This window comes from Globicephala melas, chromosome 11 (assembly GCF_963455315.2).
Source record: "Globicephala melas chromosome 11, mGloMel1.2, whole genome shotgun sequence".
In the NCBI taxonomy this organism is placed as follows: Eukaryota; Metazoa; Chordata; class Mammalia; order Artiodactyla; family Delphinidae; genus Globicephala; species Globicephala melas.
In genome coordinates, this window is record NC_083324.2 from 44,321,626 (window position 1) to 44,339,136 (window position 17,511).

The 17,511-nt window shown below is 44.4% G+C and overlaps 2 protein-coding genes and 1 non-coding gene across 16 annotated transcripts in view; 1 reads left to right on the forward strand and 2 right to left on the reverse strand.

Moving 5' to 3' along the window:
* The window catches only part of CTNNB1 (catenin beta 1), a 42,094-nt gene extending 30,126 nt beyond the window's left edge, over positions 1-11,968 (forward strand). For 2 of the 4 annotated variants that reach the window (XM_060308636.2, XM_060308634.2), the window contains 10 exons: positions 14-215; positions 1,350-1,494; positions 4,915-5,018; positions 5,098-5,436; positions 5,715-5,873; positions 7,373-7,492; positions 8,119-8,269; positions 8,357-8,478; positions 9,575-9,635; positions 10,671-11,968. In XM_060308636.2, the coding sequence (XP_060164619.1) occupies positions 14-215; positions 1,350-1,494; positions 4,915-5,018; positions 5,098-5,436; positions 5,715-5,873; positions 7,373-7,492; positions 8,119-8,269; positions 8,357-8,478; positions 9,575-9,635; positions 10,671-10,879 (1,612 nt within the window). In that variant the 3' untranslated portion in view covers positions 10,880-11,968. The remainder of the gene's footprint in view (positions 1-13; positions 216-1,349; positions 1,495-4,914; positions 5,019-5,097; positions 5,437-5,714; positions 5,874-7,372; positions 7,493-8,118; positions 8,270-8,356; positions 8,479-9,574; positions 9,636-10,670) is intronic. The other 2 variants (XM_030846189.3, XM_030846190.3) reach the window with 2 other exon arrangements.
* Positions 3,787-3,859, reverse strand: TRNAR-CCU (transfer RNA arginine (anticodon CCU)). Its single transcript has one exon. It is a non-coding gene; the product is annotated as a tRNA-Arg (tRNA).
* The window catches only part of ULK4 (unc-51 like kinase 4), a 523,422-nt gene continuing 517,457 nt past the window's right edge, over positions 11,547-17,511 (reverse strand). For 7 of the 11 annotated variants that reach the window (XR_009565989.1, XR_009565987.1, XR_009565986.1 and 4 more), the window contains 2 exons: positions 13,716-17,467; positions 11,547-12,637 (listed from right to left, as the gene is read on the reverse strand). Coding sequence is in view for 1 of the 11 variants with exons in the window: in XM_030846182.2 (XP_030702042.2) it covers positions 17,404-17,467 (64 nt within the window). In the remaining 10 variants the exon portion in view is untranslated. Of the gene's footprint in view, positions 17,468-17,511 lie in introns of all 11 variants that reach the window. The other 4 variants (XR_009565980.1, XR_009565982.1, XR_009565981.1 and 1 more) reach the window with 4 other exon arrangements.

A 17,511-nucleotide genomic window follows, 5' to 3' on the forward strand; every position in this document is an offset into this window, starting at 1 on the left:
TTCTTCTTCCCAGTTCACCAGTGGATTCTGTATTGTTTTATGCCATTACAACTCTCCACAACCTTTTATTGCATCAGGAAGGAGCTAAAATGGCAGTGCGTTTAGCTGGCGGGCTGCAGAAAATGGTTGCCTTGCTCAACAAAACAAATGTTAAATTCTTGGCTATTACAACAGACTGCCTTCAGATTTTAGCTTATGGCAATCAAGAAAGCAAGGTAAAAGAATTGTACTGAATGTGGTTGTCATGGAGCATGGGAGACCCCCAATGTCATGTCCTTCTATGGATTTTGGCAAATTCATTGTATGCCTCACCCTTTGTATGTATCCTAGAAAAGTTGGACATCTCTATTTCTTTAAATATTTGAGTTGTCAGTATGTAATGCACTAATGCTAGGTGATAGGGATATAGCATGCAAGCTTCTCTTAAAGCTTTTATTCTTGGGTGGAAGAGAGACACTGAAATAATACCCTAATTACTATTTAATTCGTGTGTTAGGAGGAAGTAAAGGGGCTATGAGAGCATGTAAATGAACCAGACCCTCTTTTGAGGGTTCAAGCAGATTTCTTGGAGAAAGTGATAGTTGAGTTTAGCTCTTGAGGATAAGATGGGATTGATTAAAGGTGAATGAAGGTTAGGGAGAGGAAATGGCATCTTTGACAGTTCTGCTGAGGGAGGAGCAGGGCAAGGTTTGGAAATTCAAGAAATGCAAAGAGTAAGGAAGAGGAAGTGTGTGAGGTGAGACTGTTGAGAAAGGGCAGATCCTGCAGGGCTTAGTGGAACATGTTAAAAGAATAATGGGAAACAGTTTTTAGCAGAGGCCTGAAGTGATGAGATGTGTTTTCAGATCGGGGTAGAGTCAGGAGGTGGGGGTGTGCGGGGGAGTAAAGGGCAAGAATGACTATTTTATGCTGTCTCTTTTTGAGGTGGTTATGATTAGGAATAGCAAAGAGCCAGATCATTAAGAGTTTTTAAGTGCCCATTCTGGTTCACGTTTTCAGTCAACATTGGCTTTGATGTAACTTGTGTATCTGGGCATTACTGTTTCATACCAACATGGTGTTTGGTTGTTTTTGTTTTTCCTTTTGCTATGATCGTGTGGGAAGAAGAAAACTGGGCCAGAGTTTATATATTTTTGGGAGGACTGGGGTGCATGAATTTGAGTGAAATGTTGTACAAGGAGGGGTTAAATAGGGCCCCAGTATGGGGGTCTAGCTAATGACGACCAGGAATATATTTAAGTCATTAAGCTGGCTGAAATTCTTGTATAATAAAATAGGTTGGTAATAGTAGCTTTTCTCAGGCATTTGATCAAGATTCCATGACTAACAATATATATGCATCTTTCTAGCTGATAATTTTGGCTAGTGGTGGACCTCAAGCTTTAGTGAATATAATGAGGACCTACACCTATGAGAAACTACTGTGGACCACAAGCAGAGTACTGAAGGTGCTCTCTGTCTGCTCTAGTAATAAGCCGGCTATTGTAGAAGCTGGTAAGTATACTTGTCAATTCTGGGTTCTCATGTTTGCAGCACGTGTAGTTCTAATTAGATTACCTTTCTTAGGAAAAGGGTGATAGAACTGACGTTAACAGGCTGAAAGTAGATGGTCCTATTCAGTTTGAAGCCAAAGTTGCATTCAGACAAAGTGTATGTTCTGCTAGACACCTTCTTTGGTGCTATGCAAGCCTAGTTTAGGCAGTGTTCATATTACCCATCAAAAATGATGGCTAGGGGCTTCCCTGGTGGTGCAGTGCTTGAGAGTCCGCCTGCCGATGCAGGGGACACGGGTTTGTGCCCCGGTCCGGGAAGATCCCACATGCTGCGGAGCGGCTGGTCCCGTGAGCCACAGCTGCTGAGCCTGCACGTCTGGAGCCTGTGCTCCGCAACGGGAGAGGTCACAACGGTGAGAGGCCCGCGTACCGCAAAAAAAAAAAAAAAAAAAAAAAAAATGATGGCTAATACTTGGCTTGATAACAGCTATTCCAGAAATACCTGGAATGTGTGCAACAAATACAGATTTTTAGACTTATTTAATCAGAATCCCTGGAGTGTTGAGGTGACAAGAGAGTCAGTAGGCAGCTGGAAATGTATGGGACTGGAGGCCTAGGAATCTTGATTTTTAGAAGTTCCCTAGGTTATTCTGATGCTCATTTGTTTATTCTGAAAATATTCAGCCCCTGTGTTTCAAGCACTGTAATAAGCACATGGTATACAATGGATAACAAAATAGGTATGGTCCCTGTATTTATTCTTATAGGTGGTGAAGGTGACAAAAATATGCAAAAAGATGGAGTGATCACATTGGAATGAATGTTACAAGAGAAATGAACAGCAAGCAAATAGTGATACAGAATTAATGGGGAGGGAAGGGGCTTCCTTGAGAGGGGGAGATGTTAAGTGAAATTGCAGAATGAGAAGGTGTAAGCTATATGAGAAGGATTAAGTGCCTTCCAGATGGTCCTGAAGGTAGGAAAGAAATTGTTGAGTTCTAGGTGCCGAAGAGAAAGTCTGTGTAACTAGAACCTAGTGAGTAAATGGGATGAATAGCTCAGGATGAGGGTAATGAGCTAGAGCCAGGCAGGGCTATATTGTGCAGGAGTTTCTAGGTCCCTGGAAGATGTTTATTCATGCTTTATTCCAGCTTTGGAAACACAGGTGTAGAATGCTTAGGTCAATTTGAAATACTAGGTGGGATCCAAATCCTAAAGGGCTCCTGAAGGTTATGCTAAAGCATTTGGTCTTTATCTTTCTTTTTTTTAAAAAATTAATTATTTTTGGCTGCGTTGGGTCTTCGTTGCTGTGCGTGGGCTTTCTCTAGTTGCGGCGAGCAGGGGCTACTCGTCCTTGCGGTGTGTGGGCTTCTCATTGCGGTGGCTTCTCTTGTTGCGGAGCACGGGCTTTGGGCGCGTGGGCTTCAGCAGTTGTGGTGCAAGGGCTCAGTAGTTGTAGCTCATGGGCTCTAGAGCACAGGCTCAGTAGATGTGGCGCACAGGCTTAGTTGCTCTATGGCATGTGGGATCTTCCTGGACCAGGGCTTCAACCCGTGTCCCCTGCATTGGCAGGCAGATTCTTAACCACTGCACCACCAGGGAAGTCCCTGGTCTTTATCTTATAATGAGAAGCTATTGATGGCTGTTGAGCAGTGGCACAGCATCACAGTGAGGTGTTGGGAATATTAATACTAGCATCGTATGACAGTTCGAATGACCAAAGGCAAGCAGACCAGGCCACTGGGATGTGTTACAGGCTTCTAGGAATAAAGTCATTAGATATTAAAAATACATAGCAAAGGATGAATGTTATTTGAGTTGACATATTCAAAGTGACTAAAGATCAGTAGGTAGCTGGCAATGTATGCTACTGGAATGCAAGGGAAGACTGGGCTGGGATAGAGATTTGGGAGTTGCCCTCTTAGTGTATATGAGTAAGGGCTACAGGGAAGAGGCGGGGGTGCCTCTAAGCCATCTGCACCGGACTTTTACCCTGGGCATGCTGAATCAGAATGTGTGTGTTTAAGTCTCGCAGGCTATTCTGAGAGGCATCTGGAACTAAGATCCACTCTCTTAACAGTGGAGGGAGGGAATGAGATCTGAGGGGAATCAAGTCTTTTTTTTCTAAATATAATTTTAATTTTTTTAAAAAAATTATTTATTTATTTGGCTGCGCCAGGTCTTAGTTGCGGCACGTGGGATCTTCGTTGTGGTGTCAGGGATCTTTTAGTTGGGGCATGCGGGGTCTTTAGTTGTGGCATGTGAACTCTTAGTTGTGGCATGTGGGATCTAGTTCCCTGACCAGGGATCGAACCTGGGCCCCCTGCATAGGGAGCATGGAGTCTTAGCCACTGGACCACCAGGGAAGTAGCATCAGCCTTGTGCTCTCTGTTAGCAGCTGGAGCTACTGTGAGGAATGAACGAGATAGGGATGATATTGTCTTACTGTAGGGGTGGTAGGCTAAATTATAGTTGTGATAAATGCTGTGAAGGGAAAAGTACAGGGTGCCGTGAGAATTATAGCAGGTAGACCTAACCTAATTGAGGAAATAAAGCAGACCTGAAAAGATAAACAAGGAGACAAGGGAAAGTACATCCCACTGCATTTAGAAGTGATGTCGGTAGCAGAGAGATGGTAAAGTTAAGCCAGTGTGTGGGGAGTTGAGCTTCCATTTAGACTCCTCTGCCAGCGTAAACGTCCTTCATTAGGGTCCTAAAATGATGGAAGGTTGTGAAGCTTGGAAGCACATCTTTTGAGTCAGTGTCTTTTATACAGTCCGAGACATTAAGCATTCTGGTGCCTTCTTTTTGGATTCTTCTCACCCCATGAGTTTACATAACTCCTTCAGGTCTTTGCTCAGATGTCACCCTCACACTTAGGTGACCTAATTACCCTACTTAAAAATGTAGCCCCCTCCTTTGTCTTGTGTTATGTTTTTTGTAGCACTTAACACCATTTGACACACTGTATAGTTTTAGTTTACTAGTTGTGTATTTGTTTATTGTCTGCCTCCAAGTAGACCATGAGCTCTGTGAAGGTAGGAATTTTAGACTGTTCTGCTCACTGGTATAGCTCCAACTCAAAACAGGGCCTGGTATTAAATATTTTTGAAATAATTGGATGAAGGAAATAAGTAATAGGAATATTACCTACAGGGGGACTGTGGAGAGAATGAAGGCTTTTTCCACACAGGGGAGGAACAATAGATATTTGACAGAAATTGTCACTAGGTGAGATGAACTGGAAGAGAAAGGGAAACTGAGCAGCATTGTAGAAAATGAAAGGAAATAAAGGACTTCGATGGAGGGGATAAGCTTCGGCAATAAAGAGGGACACCTTCTAAGACTAGAGAAGACACTTTGTACTGATACGACTTGTGAGCTAATAGCCATCGCCTTAGATATTTTTAAATCTTTTTAGGTGGAATGCAAGCTTTAGGACTTCACCTGACAGATCCAAGTCAACGTCTTGTTCAGAATTGTCTTTGGACTCTGAGGAATCTTTCAGATGCTGCAACTAAACAGGTAAATTCTGAGTAAACTGGTGCCTTAATGAAAAGAGTCAAGCTGAATATGTCCTGAGCGTCTGTTTTCATCTCCATAGGAAGGGATGGAAGGTCTTCTTGGGACCCTTGTTCAGCTTCTGGGCTCAGATGATATAAATGTGGTCACCTGCGCAGCTGGAATTCTTTCTAATCTCACTTGCAATAATTACAAGAACAAGATGATGGTGTGCCAAGTGGGTGGTATAGAGGCTCTTGTGCGTACTGTCCTTCGTGCTGGTGACAGGGAGGATATCACTGAGCCTGCCATCTGTGCTCTTCGTCATCTGACCAGCCGACACCAGGAAGCTGAGATGGCCCAGAATGCTGTTCGCCTTCACTATGGACTGCCAGTTGTGGTTAAACTCCTACATCCACCATCCCATTGGCCTCTGATCAAGGTAAATTGTCAGTGAAAGTAGAAGGTTGCAGAATTGAAAATGAACTGCCTCTGACTATTATTAGATGGCTGTCTAGGCACCGGGCATTGGTAAGTAGGAGTTGTATGCTTTAGTAAATAGGAAATATGTCTGGGATGGAGGTGAGGGTTTGAAGTGTTTCTGTAGTCAGTTTTACTTTCAAGTGATTGTGATAGATGTAGTGTGTTAGGAATTTTAGGGTAAGAAAATGGTTTTGTTGAGTTGTTTGCCAGTTCTTTACTCTTCCTTCTTTTCTGCAGGCTACCGTTGGATTGATTCGAAATCTTGCCCTTTGTCCCGCAAATCACGCACCTTTGCGTGAGCAGGGTGCCATTCCACGACTAGTTCAGTTGCTGGTTCGTGCACATCAGGATACCCAGCGCCGTACATCTATGGGTGGAACACAGCAGCAGTTTGTGGTAGGTGAATCTTAATAGTGACATCTGGCTATTTAAAAGGAATGCAAAAATCCATAAGATTCTGAACTACTGAGGTCATTGGCTCCCTCCATCCTCCTGCCTGCCTGAAGGGCTGCTTGCTATTGACTAAAAAAACTGACGTGTCTCTGTGGCTGCATAGAAGATAAGAAGGAGTAATGTGGCCCCTAGTGGTATGTCCTTTGACATGTCCTTAACATCGTTGCCTCCTCAATCGTACAATGGGGGTGTGGAGTGTGATTTACTGCTTTGGGGTCTCATTTAATCCATACAAAAGGTTCACATCCTTAGGAAGTAGCAGAGCCATAATTTGAATCCAAGTCTGTCTGATTTCAGAGTCTCTTATCCCCCACTGCAGTTCTACCTATAAATGTTTAACGTACCTTTTACTAGCTCTTCCAAGAGTGGTTTAAAACTATTTCCCTCGACTTAACGAATGCCAACAAATTACAAGACTAAGTAGTAGCATTTCTGGGATCTTTACCTATAATCTTAGCCTGAAACTTTGATGTCAAGTTTGCAGTCTTAAAACTAGCTTCATTACAAGTATCTAAAGACACTTCTGATTCCTCAGAATGTGTTTTAAGACTCAGACCTTCAAAGATTCTCTCGTATTTAATCAGGTTACTTTAGAGAACAAGACTTTACAAGAACAGATCTTGAGACTCTGATTGCTAGTTGTGATATGGATGCACTCATTAGGAGGCTTTGCCTTTCTCTATTCATTACTTTTGGTGTTGGCCTGTCTCCATGAGGTGGCTTAATAGAATGCAAAGGGTACCTTTTAAAATCTCTCTAGGAAGAAAGGAGCTTTTGTGTCCTTATAAAAATGAAGTTGAATATAAAAGCTGCCGCAAGTAGCAGAATTATGACCTTTTAAAAAACTCAGATAGAGGGAAAGGAGATTGTAGTTATATTTTGCAAAAGCTAACTTCCTTCTCCCGTATAGGCTATCAGTTGAACAGTCTTGGAGGGGGTGAGTGGATTTTCTACTGGCAGCTCAGTAGAATTTTAGCAGTTGGTGATAAAACTTTGCTAAGTTTTCACCAAATACACATAGATGTACAAAGATAGAGGGAGCATCTGAAGGAAAACACTGACATAGTCTGCACGTTACTTTCCCATCTTTGTGTATCTTTTCTTTATATATCCCTTTACCCAGAGTGATTGGTGCCCTGACTGTAAGAAAGTTATCTTTGGGATTCAGAGGTATATTGAAGCTGTGCTTTGCTGTGCACAGTACCGTGATGGGGGAGGGGTGCTGCTTGGAATTAGTGCTGACAAGAGGCCACTTTCAGAAAGTGACATTCAACTGAATGGAGTCCACCTTCATTCCTGAACTAATTAATTGCAAATTCGGGGGAACTTTGGGTTTATAATGTGAATAATCTAGTAATTGCTACTCAGAACAGAAAGCCTTTCAAGTATATAAACTTTAGAGAGGACAATGCCCTATTTATTAACCATATTTCTTTTGGTAGGAGGGGGTCCGCATGGAAGAAATAGTTGAAGGTTGTACTGGAGCCCTTCACATCCTAGCTCGGGATGTTCACAACCGAATTGTTATCAGAGGCCTAAATACCATTCCATTGTTTGTGCAGGTATGTTGCTTTTAAGTGAGGTGTTCTAGATTCTGTGTGTCAGTAGAATTTCAGGATTTTAAAGATAAGCAAAATATCAGGAAATTAGAGACCAAAATAGGGGCACCAGCATTTAATTTTTCATCTACTATCACCATTTCTAAAATGGCAGTACTGCCCATGCTTCCTGTTCAAAGTATAAAAAATAGAATCTCAGCGTGTCATGTCCTTTTAGTTGAATACATTTATGAAAAATTCCCTTCGTTTTTCTTGGGCAGTAGAAGGAGAAACACTGGGACTAGAACCTCAAGAAAGGAAGGAGACTTTCTACTCCACCTTTAGGGTTGCTCAGTTTTGAAGGGACGAAAGCTGGTCTGGGCTGCTAGAGCACAGGCCTCCAGCCACCTCTGGGTCTTCCAAGTTTTAGCTTGAATAAAACTCTGAAGGAAAGGTTCATAGCTAAAAATGCTCTAGAAAACCATTGCTCCTGAGCATCACTCAAGAACATAAATTTAGAGTTTATGATTTAATACAAGCAGTACAAATACCGCTTACACTCTGAATTGGGAATGTTTACAGTGCAGTGGGTGCTTGTCATGTTTTAACTTTAGGCTTAATTAGGTTTTGGGTGTATGTTTTCTCCTTAGCTGCTTTATTCTCCCATTGAAAATATCCAAAGAGTAGCTGCAGGGGTCCTCTGTGAACTCGCTCAGGACAAGGAGGCTGCAGAAGCTATTGAAGCTGAGGGAGCCACAGCTCCTCTGACAGAATTACTTCATTCTAGGAATGAAGGCGTGGGTAAGTAGGAAAGGAACCAGAGCCTTTAGCTTGTGTACAGTGACCCCCAGCTTCTCCTCAAGGACCTTTATTCCATCCTTCTCCCAGCAACATATGCAGCTGCTGTTTTGTTCCGAATGTCTGAGGACAAGCCACAGGATTATAAGAAACGGCTTTCGGTTGAGCTGACCAGTTCTCTCTTCAGAACGGAGCCAATGGCTTGGAATGAGGTAGGCAGCGTGAGCACGTTTATTTGGCTGTTTGCTAGAGCAGGTATAAGGCGGTTTGTGGTTTCCTCTCAAACCACTCAGTACACGTTCATTTGCACTGACTGTGTCCTTGGCTTGAATATTCATTCTTTACACTCTTTTAGCAACTGCTGTGAGGAAAAACTACAGCTTTAAAAACAGCCTATTCAGAACAAACAAGTTAGAATTTCCAAGGGAGACAGATGAAAAAGTTAGCAGATTAAAGAACATTTTTCAAAAGGTTGTTAGGAAAGAGGCAGTCTATTAACCACTGTTAGTTGGAGGTCGGTTTATCAGTACTTCTTAAAAAATGCTCAATTTTTCCCCTACTTTTCTACTTGAATTTCTATTAATTTGTTCAGTATTTGTCCTCAGTACAGTTGTTCATTGAAACAGTAGAACCACCCTGAAAGTTTTTTCAATTATGGTACATAGTCATAAAGTGAATTATATTTGTTGAATGAAAGGAGAAAGATCCTGTATATTGTTAGGTGGAAAAAAAATAAAGCAAACTGCCCAACAGTGAGTAGTATGTTAGTTGGCTGTTTAGTAGGCAATCTTAATATGTTCCATCTTGAGCTCTGAACTTCCTCACCCACTCCCTTTCTCCAGACCTCTCCTCTCACAGTTAATGGCAACTTTGATCTTCTAGCTGCGCAGGCTCTAAAAGTCTTTTCATATAACATATCCTGTCAGCAGCTCCTTTTGGGGGTAGACACTTTGCCTGTTTTGTTTCCTGTTATATTTCTAGCACCAGGAACAGTGCCTGGCACGTAGTAAGTACTTAATAATGTATACTTGTGGAAAGAATAAATTAGTATTTTTAATACTGTGTGCAATGGGAAAACATGTTTCTCTAGGTATCTCTAGGTATCTTTGAAGGGTAGAGTTTGAAGTATTTCTGTATTGTATACATCTGTATTTCAAAATAATTCTGCATTTTCTAAGTATTTTTATAATGTTTGAGTTCTTTATTCTTTTCATAATCTGACAATAAGTATGTTTTCAAAATATTGGACAGTATGCTTTGAGTTGAGAATTTTCATTTTGCTTCTTTGCTTTATACCTGTTTATCTAGACTGCTGATCTTGGACTTGATATCGGTGCCCAGGGAGAACCCCTTGGATATCGCCAGGATGGTATGTGTCTCACATTTCTTGATTATCTCCAGATCAAGCTAAAGGTCCAAAGCTTTATCAAAAGAGCTGGTTTGCTCATCTGGGAAACCAGTGTTGGCAGGAAAGTAGTGGTAGCAATTAAAGGCAGTTCTTAAATTCTAGAGTCAGCAACAGTATCTTTATTGGAGCACAGGGAATTCTGAGCCACACACTGAGCAAGCAGTAGGATCACACCAATAAATATGTGTCGCTACTGCTAGGCCTCCGCAGTGCAGTGCAGGATGTTACAAGTCGCCTGGCTTTCTATTCAGTTTTTTTTGTTCAGAGAACCCATAATACCTGTGTCTACAACCCACCCAGGAAGTGAGAGTATGGAAACTTCTGTCCCCAAGCTCAGCTCTGGGACGGGTATTTACATAGTTAGCTTTGCAGAAAACTCTAAAAATACAATTCAAACCTGGGTAGTGGCGAGTGGAGCATAATTAGGGGTAGACCACTAACAGCTGTAACTATTCATCTTAAATTTATAATCTTACCTGGTTTTTCCTAGTTAACCACTAAAGCTTATAAGCTTCTTACCTTTCACAGGTACATGTAAATGTTAACCCTTAATACAAAACATATAAAGGTTTCATTGGAAACTGGCACGTTTTCTTTTGTGGGTGTCGCCTGGACTTTCTAACAAATAGATTAGTTGCCAGACCTCCTTGTTATTGCCTTCACCTCCTGCCATGACTCCTTGATGCCTAGGTGTCACACACAGTAGATTGCTTGCTGCTGCTCCCCCCTCAGGAACCTGTCCCTGCCTGGGTAAATGCCAGAGGCTCAGGACTAGAACCTGCTGGTCTGCCTCTGGTGGAAACAGGCTTTGTGTGGCCTCGTGGGTGGCCTGGCACTGGCACTTAGCTGAAGAAAGCCAGACGCTGAAGAGGTTAGAAAGCAGCGCTTTCTGACAAGCTTGCTGCCCTTGGATGTCCCTAACCTTAGTGTTCACTTCTATGTCTTCTCTCTCTCTCTCTCCCTTACCCATTTCGTTGCTACCCCTGACTCTCCTAGATCCCAGCTATCGTTCTTTCCACTCTGGTGGATACGGCCAGGATGCCTTGGGTATGGACCCCATGATGGAGCATGAGATGGGCGGCCACCACCCTGGTGCTGACTATCCAGTTGATGGGCTGCCAGATCTGGGGCATGCCCAGGACCTCATGGATGGGCTGCCTCCAGGTGACAGCAATCAGCTGGCCTGGTTTGATACTGACCTGTAATCATCCTTTAGGTAAGAAGTTAAAAAAGCCAGTTTGGGTAAAATACTTTTACTCTGCCTACAGAACTTCAGAAAGACTTGGTTGGTAGGGTGGGAGTGGTTTAGGCCTATTTGTAAATCTGCCACAAAAAAAGATACATTGAAAGGAGATGTCTTGGAACATGTGAATGTTCTCAGATTTCTGGTTTGTTAACGTGGTCATGTGTGGAAGTTAGTTATTAACTTTAATGTTTTTTGCCACAGCTTTTGCAACTTAATACTCAAATGAGTAACATTTGCTGTTCTAAACATTAATAGCAGCCTTTCTCTCTTTATACAGCTGTATTGTCTGAACTTGCATTGTGATTGGCCTGTAGAGTTGCTGAGAGGGCTCGAGGGGTGGGCTGGTATCTCAGAAAGTGCCTGACACACTAACCAAGCTGAGTTTCCTATGGGAACAATTGAAGTAAACTTTTTGTTCTGGTCCTTTTTGGTCGAGGAGTAACAATACAAATGGATTTTGGGAGTGACTCAAGAAGTGAAGAATGCACAAGAATGGATCACAAGATGGAATTTATCAAACTCTAGCCTTGCTTGTTAAAATTTTTTTTAAAATATCTGTAATGGTACTGACTTTGCTTGCTTTGAAGTAGCTTTTTTTTTTCTTTTTTTCTTTTTTTTGCAGTAACTGTTAGTTTTTTAAGTCTCTCATAGTGTTAAGTTATAGTGAATACTGCTACAGCAATTTCTAATTTTTAAAAATTGAGTAATGGTGTAGAACACTAATTCATAATCACTCTAATTGTAATCTGAATAAAGTGTAACATTGTGTAGCCTTTTTGTATAAAATAGACAAATAGAAATGGTCCAATTAGTTTCCTTTTTAATATGCTTAAAATAAGCAGGTGGATCTATTTCATGTTTTTGATCAAAAACTTTATTTGGGATATGTATGGGTAGGGTAAATCAGTAAGAGGTGTTATTTGGAACCTTGTTTTGGACAGTTTACCAGTTGCCTTTTATCCCAAAGTTGTTGTAACCTGCGGTGATACAATGCTTCAAGAGAAAATGCGGTTATAAAAATGGTTCAGAATTAAACTTTTAATTCATTCGATTGTGTCACCTTTTTTTCCTTGTCACTTAGTGGTTTGCGAGGGTAATAAATTATTTCACTATGTGTCTTCCTCAGGATGAAGTTGAATAAACTTACTTAAGTAATGATGGAAAGAGCCTTACTGCTAGTAGGCGGAATTGTTTGTTTGCCAGGCCTCTTTAGCACTTATCCCTGGGTTAAATTGCACCAAAAGTGTTTCAGCCTTGAACGTTGATTCTGAGCCTGTGTAAGAAGAGGGGGGAGTCCATCGTCTCCAACTGAAGGACTCTGGGCTTAGAGCCTATGGCCAAGACTCCTTCATCCTGGCTGCAGCCATGTGTAGAATCCTGCCCACGTGACTAAAGGCATCTAGCTCTTTGGCTTTCAGTTTTGTCCTGTGTTGCCCAATAGGCATCCCCCACCCCAGACTCCATCACATGGTTTCATTCCTTTAAGGTAATAATGAAGAATTACTCACCTGGATTTGGACTTCAAGCACCTTCACAGAAGTGTGACTCATTTGGAGCGGGGAATTCCTTCAACTCCACTTTGAACTGATAGTTAAGATGGTTTACCTGCCGATGTTTATCTGAACATATCAGAGAGAACTAGAATGGGCCTTCTTCCATGCTCTCTGCCAGGTGAGCCTGTCATCCTGGTGGTAGGTCTGACAAGCTTAGTTCATCCCTGAGGGCAGAGTCAGTAGAGCTGTTTGTTAGAACCTGTGTTTTGGGCTTTAAAAAGCATGGAAGTGTTTTGTGCTTAGGGAGGGCTGTTTGTGATTTACTGTGTATTTAAAAACACGTATTCAGTACCTTTTTGTTGGATGAGGACCCTTGGAGAAAGCTTTATAAATTCTTCCCTGTGGTCTAAGATGTAATTGGGATTGGAGAGGAAACATTTGTGTACCTGGTGAGGGGGCAGTTGTGCCTCCAGTGCATGACACAGAGAACCAAGGCAGCATTGCATAACTATTAGGTAGGCTAGAGCTATTGGTCAGAGTGAAGATCTCTAGCGAGTTCAGCTTTTAACATAAAGAACCACAGCAGGGTGGGTTTTTTTTTTTAAAACCAGAAAACATTCCAGAGCTTTGCCTAAAATCATTATAGTTTTGAAGTTCCATGTAAAAACTTTACATGAAGGTTAATCTGATTCAGCAAAGGTAGTTCTGCAATGCACTTAGAAGGACAAAGAGCCAAGAACGGCAGAGACACTCGTGAAGAATAAGATGACAGGAGGACTTGTTCTGTCAGCTGTCAAGGCCTAACTGTAAAGCTAGAGGTGGTTAAATTTACACTGTTATTGGCATGTGTGTAGAAGTATACACTAAGGGAACAGAATAAGATGAAGACAATAGACACTTTAAGGGTAGCACTGGAAGTCAGTGTGCAAAAGAGGGACTTTTTAGTAAAAGTGTAGAACAGTTAGGTAGCCATTTGGATAAAACTGAAATTAATGCAAGAAAAAATCCATGATCAACAAAATATCAGAAGCCCTCACTGGAAGCCCATGTGTCCAATAATTTGCAAGAGAATGGCCGCAATGCAGTAAAAGACCACAGCTTCAACCCAATAGTATGGGTATATCTCAAATATGATACTGAACAAAAGCAAGTCACAAATGCATGCCGTAGGACTGCACTGGTGCAAAGAGAAAGGCAAACTGTTTTAAGGAGATCATCCAGAGATAGTAAAACTAAAGAAATTAGTGCCCCCTAAGAGGCAAGAAAATTTAGATTACCACAAAAAAACAGAATAGTGGTTACCTGGGGATGGAGGTGCGTAGGACATCTGATCCCATTGCAGTGACCACCAATGAGCTGAAAAATGAAGCTTCTCCATGTTGGATGAGGTGTTCTAGACATGAGGCTTTGATCTGGTTATTGGAATCCTTGACAGTGAAAGATCTTGAGATAAATATGTCTTGATTAGTGTAATAAAAACAGAAGATCCGAATCGTGCCGTATGGTTTGTAAACCAGCAGAGAGCTGAGTTGCTCCACTGCAGTTGTTTTGTTCTACTAGGTGAGAATCTAACTGCTTGCCTTGCTTGAGTGAACACCCATCAAATGCAGTTAGAAAATAATGGGGGCGGGAGGCTGAAAGGTAGTGCTTCCTTTTTCTTATTCATCAACGTCCTGTGTGGTGTCCACTCCACCTCCCCACCTCATGCGTAATCTACAGGGGGGTGACTGGCCTCCTCTGCCACCTCAGCATCAAGCCTCTGAGAGGCCAGAGGCCAGGTTTGAAAGGCCAGCCTTCTTCCAGGTCACATCAAGACTCCACACCGCCCTGGTCCTTATTCTGGGCCAAGGCTGGTGCTTGTTGCCCCTTCCCTCCCTTGGCCTCCTGGAAGCTTGAGGCTGTTGGGGCCAAAGCCTCCTGAAACTCAGTGAGTCTTGTCCCCACCCCACTCCAGACAGGTCTCCCCAGGGACCAAGCCTCTTTGGGCTTTTGTAGCTTCTTGCCGCCCCCTTCCCTACCAGTTCCCTCCTGAGGCTCCTACCTCAGCCCCTGCATAAGTCCATTTATCACAGAGATTTATTTCTACATATTTTTCTGTTGTTGGAGGAGGGAGAATAAAGGGCATTTTGCTTCAAGTGGAGGCAGGAGAGACCCAGGTCCTCTCACTATCGCTCACTATGGACAAAAGCCTTAGCCACCAGAGCCTCCACTTCTGAGCTGTCCCACAGGGCTAAGAGCTGCCTTGCATTCACAAAATTGACCTCAGAACCTCATGAGGTAATAGGGGAAATCTCATGATAATATGGGAAACAGGAAGAGCTAGACAAGCCCAAAGAACCGTCAGTCAGTAAATTCTGTTGCTGCGTCCTACAGAGCCACTTGCTTAGCTGCCAGATGACTGTCAGTTCCTCTCAGGATACCCTCCAGGCCAGAGTCACCCCAGATAGATCGTCACAGAGGGACAGCTCACTGGGCACCTACTCTCAGGCTGTAAGTTGAGGCAAGGTCTCAAAGCTTTGGGCCTGTTGTTAGGGAAAGAAGGCAGCCTAGTGCAGCCACTCGCCGGTCCGCTCTGCTCCGCTCCATGCAAGGCATGCTCCTGCTGCCTCCTTTGCCCCCTCACCCTGCAACTTCAGTGATGCCATTCATCCCTGGGGGGCTCAGCCGACGGACTACATGTAGCCAGTTAGCAAACAGCTAAAGCTTGGAGGTGGTGGGAAGAGGAGGGCCGGTAGTTACCTGGGTCTGGGCCTCTGGTCACTGCGAGCATCCTGAGAGCTCTCTGATGGGTGGCTGGGGCCCAGGTCTTCTCAGAACTGGAGCCGGGGAAGCCACAAAAGGGTATGGGCCTCTCGTGTGGGGCAGGGAAGGGCACTGCTCTCCGCCTCCCTCTTGTCTACTCAGCCAGACTGCTCACGTCCCCTGCCTCAGCTCATTAGGATTGGGGCTGCTGCTTTCATAAGGCACCTTTGTGAGAAGGACAAAAAGGAGGACATAGCCTCATGCCAGGGTGCAAAACTTGGCGTGGGCTAGCTTTAGCGCCTGTCGCCCTGCGCTGAACACCCTTGGTGGGGTACTAGCCCTGCTTGGGAACATCTCCTCCTTGCCCCTTGCCTATTCAAATACGCCTTTCCTCAGAGAGGCGAGGCTGTGGGACTCAGGGCCAGGCACGGTCCACTTAACGTGGTTCTGGAATTTTAAAACTTTCCTCCTGTTTCACCTTAAGCAGCAAAGACTCCTCCCTGCTCAACTCAAAAGGGTAGAGAAAGACGAATTCGATGGCTCTGAAATACCTTCTGGGGGGCTCTAGGTCCAGAACTCCAGGGTGCTTCCCCTAAGAGCTGAATGAAAGAGGAGAGAACAGATTTTCTGGGAAAACAGGGAGAACTGTGCCTGTTCCCTGGACCAAAGAGGCAAAGCAACAGGAGCTGAGGGCCAGGCCTCCAGCTGCTCCCCATCAGCTTCCCTCACCCCAGGAACAAATCCAGCCAGGCCAGGGCCACCTGGGTGCACAGCCTGGTGATGGGCACATTGCCCAGCAGGACTTCCTGTGGGCAGTTAGGAGGCTATGAGAGCAGAGGACACTGCCTGCTCCTGGGTGGGGTTCCCCCTTACAGCCCTGCTACTCAGCTCGACTCTGGACATCCCACTGGCAGACACACAGGCTGCGGAGTCCTAGTCCCGAGTTCAACCCAGCAGTGGGGCCTTGGGCAAGTGGACTGGCTCCTCTGAGCCTCAGTTTTCTCACCTGTGAAATGGAGATAAGAAGGTCTGCTTGGCAGGTGGTGAGGTTTAAATAAAGTAAGTGACATCCACGCCTTTGACGGAGGGGGGCACGGAGCTGCTGTGTTTGTTACAAAGCCAAATGGAAGCTGGCACATTACCCAGATCACCGCGGCAAAGTGGGCCTGTTGGCGACAGTGTGCCCAGCTTCCCGTGATGCAGTAGGTGTGGGGCCGCCTTTGTGCCCCTGTGCCTCCCGCTTCTGCGTCCCCCGCCCATTCCCCCCACATAGGGGCTGCTGCCTGGGACAGAAGCCCATCTGGGCTCAGGCAGTGTGTGTCAAGGGGCAGATCCCCTCTCTAAGCAGCCCAGAGCACTGCAGCTACTGATCTAGTCGAGCCCTTTCATTCTGCAGGTGGGGAAACAGAGGACCCAGAGAGGAGGCCAAGGAATGTTGTTCTCAACTTGCTCACCTGGTTCAAGCTGCCCACGGTCCAGCCCTCCCTCCCTCAGTACAACAGTCCCAGCCCCTTTCCGCAGTGTCCACCCAGTATTTTCACAGGCTTGACTCTTACACAGGGGGCACTAAGGGCATATGTGTGAGGAAGAAGCCGGAAAGGCTTCGAGGATAAGGGGGGTCACTGGTAGAAGTTGGGGGTATGATTCTACCTTGATGCCATCATCCCATCTAGATGAGCAGATCTTCAAGGAAGCCAGCATTCCTTGAGCGTTTTGCATTCCTTTAGGCAAAGTTTTAACCACCTGTTCCTGTTAGTGCAGTCTTGCCCAGTTCTCCCCAAGATTCTTGGAATCACTTCATCCCTGAAATGAAGAAAAGCCAAGCAGGTAAAAGTAGGAGGAAGAGAAGAGACTATAACTTCCAAAGGCTTGCTCTGGAGCTGTAGCTGGGAGAGCATTCCTGCCTAGCCTGTTAAATCTTCTCCAGAGAAGCAAGATGCTTATAGACGCTGGCAGGCCTAGACTAGCACAGGCAGTGCAGGCTTTAGCAGAGGCCTACCTGGCCCACACAGGGAAAGAGCATTCTGAGAACAGCTAGCAAACCTGGGGTTCCCAGATGCATCACACATGCACTGAGGAGGTCCATTCTGAGTGGGTTTTCTAGGGTCTGGAGTTAGATCATCTCAGCCAGAGGTTCTGGGTTCAGCTGACTTTATTAGATCCAAATAGAGCTGTAGGTGCCACGTGGTGAACGTGTGTAGCTGAGGGTGGGTGCCGCAGAGTGGGCTCGCGCTAAATGCCTTCTTGCCTAGTGTCCAGCAGCTTGGAGGATCTCCAGGGCCAAGGAAGCCACTGCACTGTTGGCCGACGAACTGTGAGAAAAACCAAAGTAGAGACATTTAGGCATCCCCAGGGT